Source organism: Perkinsus marinus, assembly GCF_000006405.1.
Source record: "Perkinsus marinus ATCC 50983 genomic scaffold scf_1104296977884, whole genome shotgun sequence".
In the NCBI taxonomy this organism is placed as follows: domain Eukaryota; phylum Perkinsozoa; order Perkinsida; family Perkinsidae; genus Perkinsus; species Perkinsus marinus.
Window position 1 is genome coordinate 68 of NW_003200026.1, and position 1,032 is coordinate 1,099.

Here is a 1,032-nt window from a genome sequence, read left to right on the forward strand (position 1 = left end):
TCGCGCGCTGGCCTTTCATCGTTAGTTCTCTACGTCGCTCCCAACACTTAACTAAAGACTGAACTTGAAATAGTCGCTATGTTGACATTTAGACTCGAGACTTTATGTCAAGAACCGTGTAGACTGAGCTAGGGATTTCATCACCGTTATCAATCTTGTGCTGCAGTAGATCAGAATCTGATCATCAGGTGATGTGATTTAATCAACAGCCCATCCTAAACTCATCGGAGAAAAATCTCTGCCAGGGAGAGATCATTGAAATAGATCAACGCGAAGTTGTTGACAACAACCAGACTTCTACAAGGAGCAGTGCTCGAGACACAGCCTTGCACTGTCGACTGCCGGAGTCTTCTTATGAGATTCTCACAGATCTCAACGAGTCATTGACCTGGGCTAACATGGTTCCAGGGGGAAGTTGAGGAGAGCAACGACATGCAGATCCTTGCCATCATAGTGTAGATGAGCGAGATCAGAGGCCTTCAGGGGAGCATCTATTTTGGTGATCAGATCCTGCAGCTTGCTCGTATCCGTGACGGTCACATCCTGTGTCGAGTCATCGTACGAATAGGGCACGTCGGTCTCAGTGCCGCTTTTCTTCGAACCACCAGTGGGAGTCCACGAGGCTGAAATGTTGAAGGCGGTATCGCTTGTTACATTGACCTGGACGAAACCTTTACCCTTGGAGGGGATAACCGGGGAACCGCAATAGTTACCAGACGGTTTAGAGTTGAGGATGGCGTTAACGGCGACAGCGATGATGAGACCGGCGAGAATGCGCATTGAGGCGTTGAAATTCGTGGACTGTGATACGGGTACCATCGTACTCGCGACGAATAGCACAACAAGCAACATCAACCATTGATGAGCCAATGGCCCATCAAAGGATAGTACAGTACTGCGTATTGATACAAATAGTTATTACGGACTCAGAAGCACAACAGTAATCCAAGCTTTTGTGCTTCTCAGAGCTGATCTGAGATATCGACAACTTCGTGATGTCGACCTTCTCGGAACCCGACAAAGTTGACATTG

General features: G+C 47.9%; 1 protein-coding gene across 1 annotated transcript; it reads right to left on the reverse strand.

Moving 5' to 3' along the window:
- Positions 1–393: 393 nt before the first annotated feature.
- On the reverse strand, positions 394–780 carry Pmar_PMAR022085 (hypothetical protein; the record flags this gene model as incomplete). Its single annotated transcript, XM_002764361.1, has 1 exon — positions 394–780. The coding sequence occupies one exon, from the start codon at positions 778–780 to the stop codon at positions 394–396; it is 387 nt and encodes a 128-aa protein (XP_002764407.1).
- Between the last annotated feature and the right edge of the window lie 252 nt (positions 781–1,032).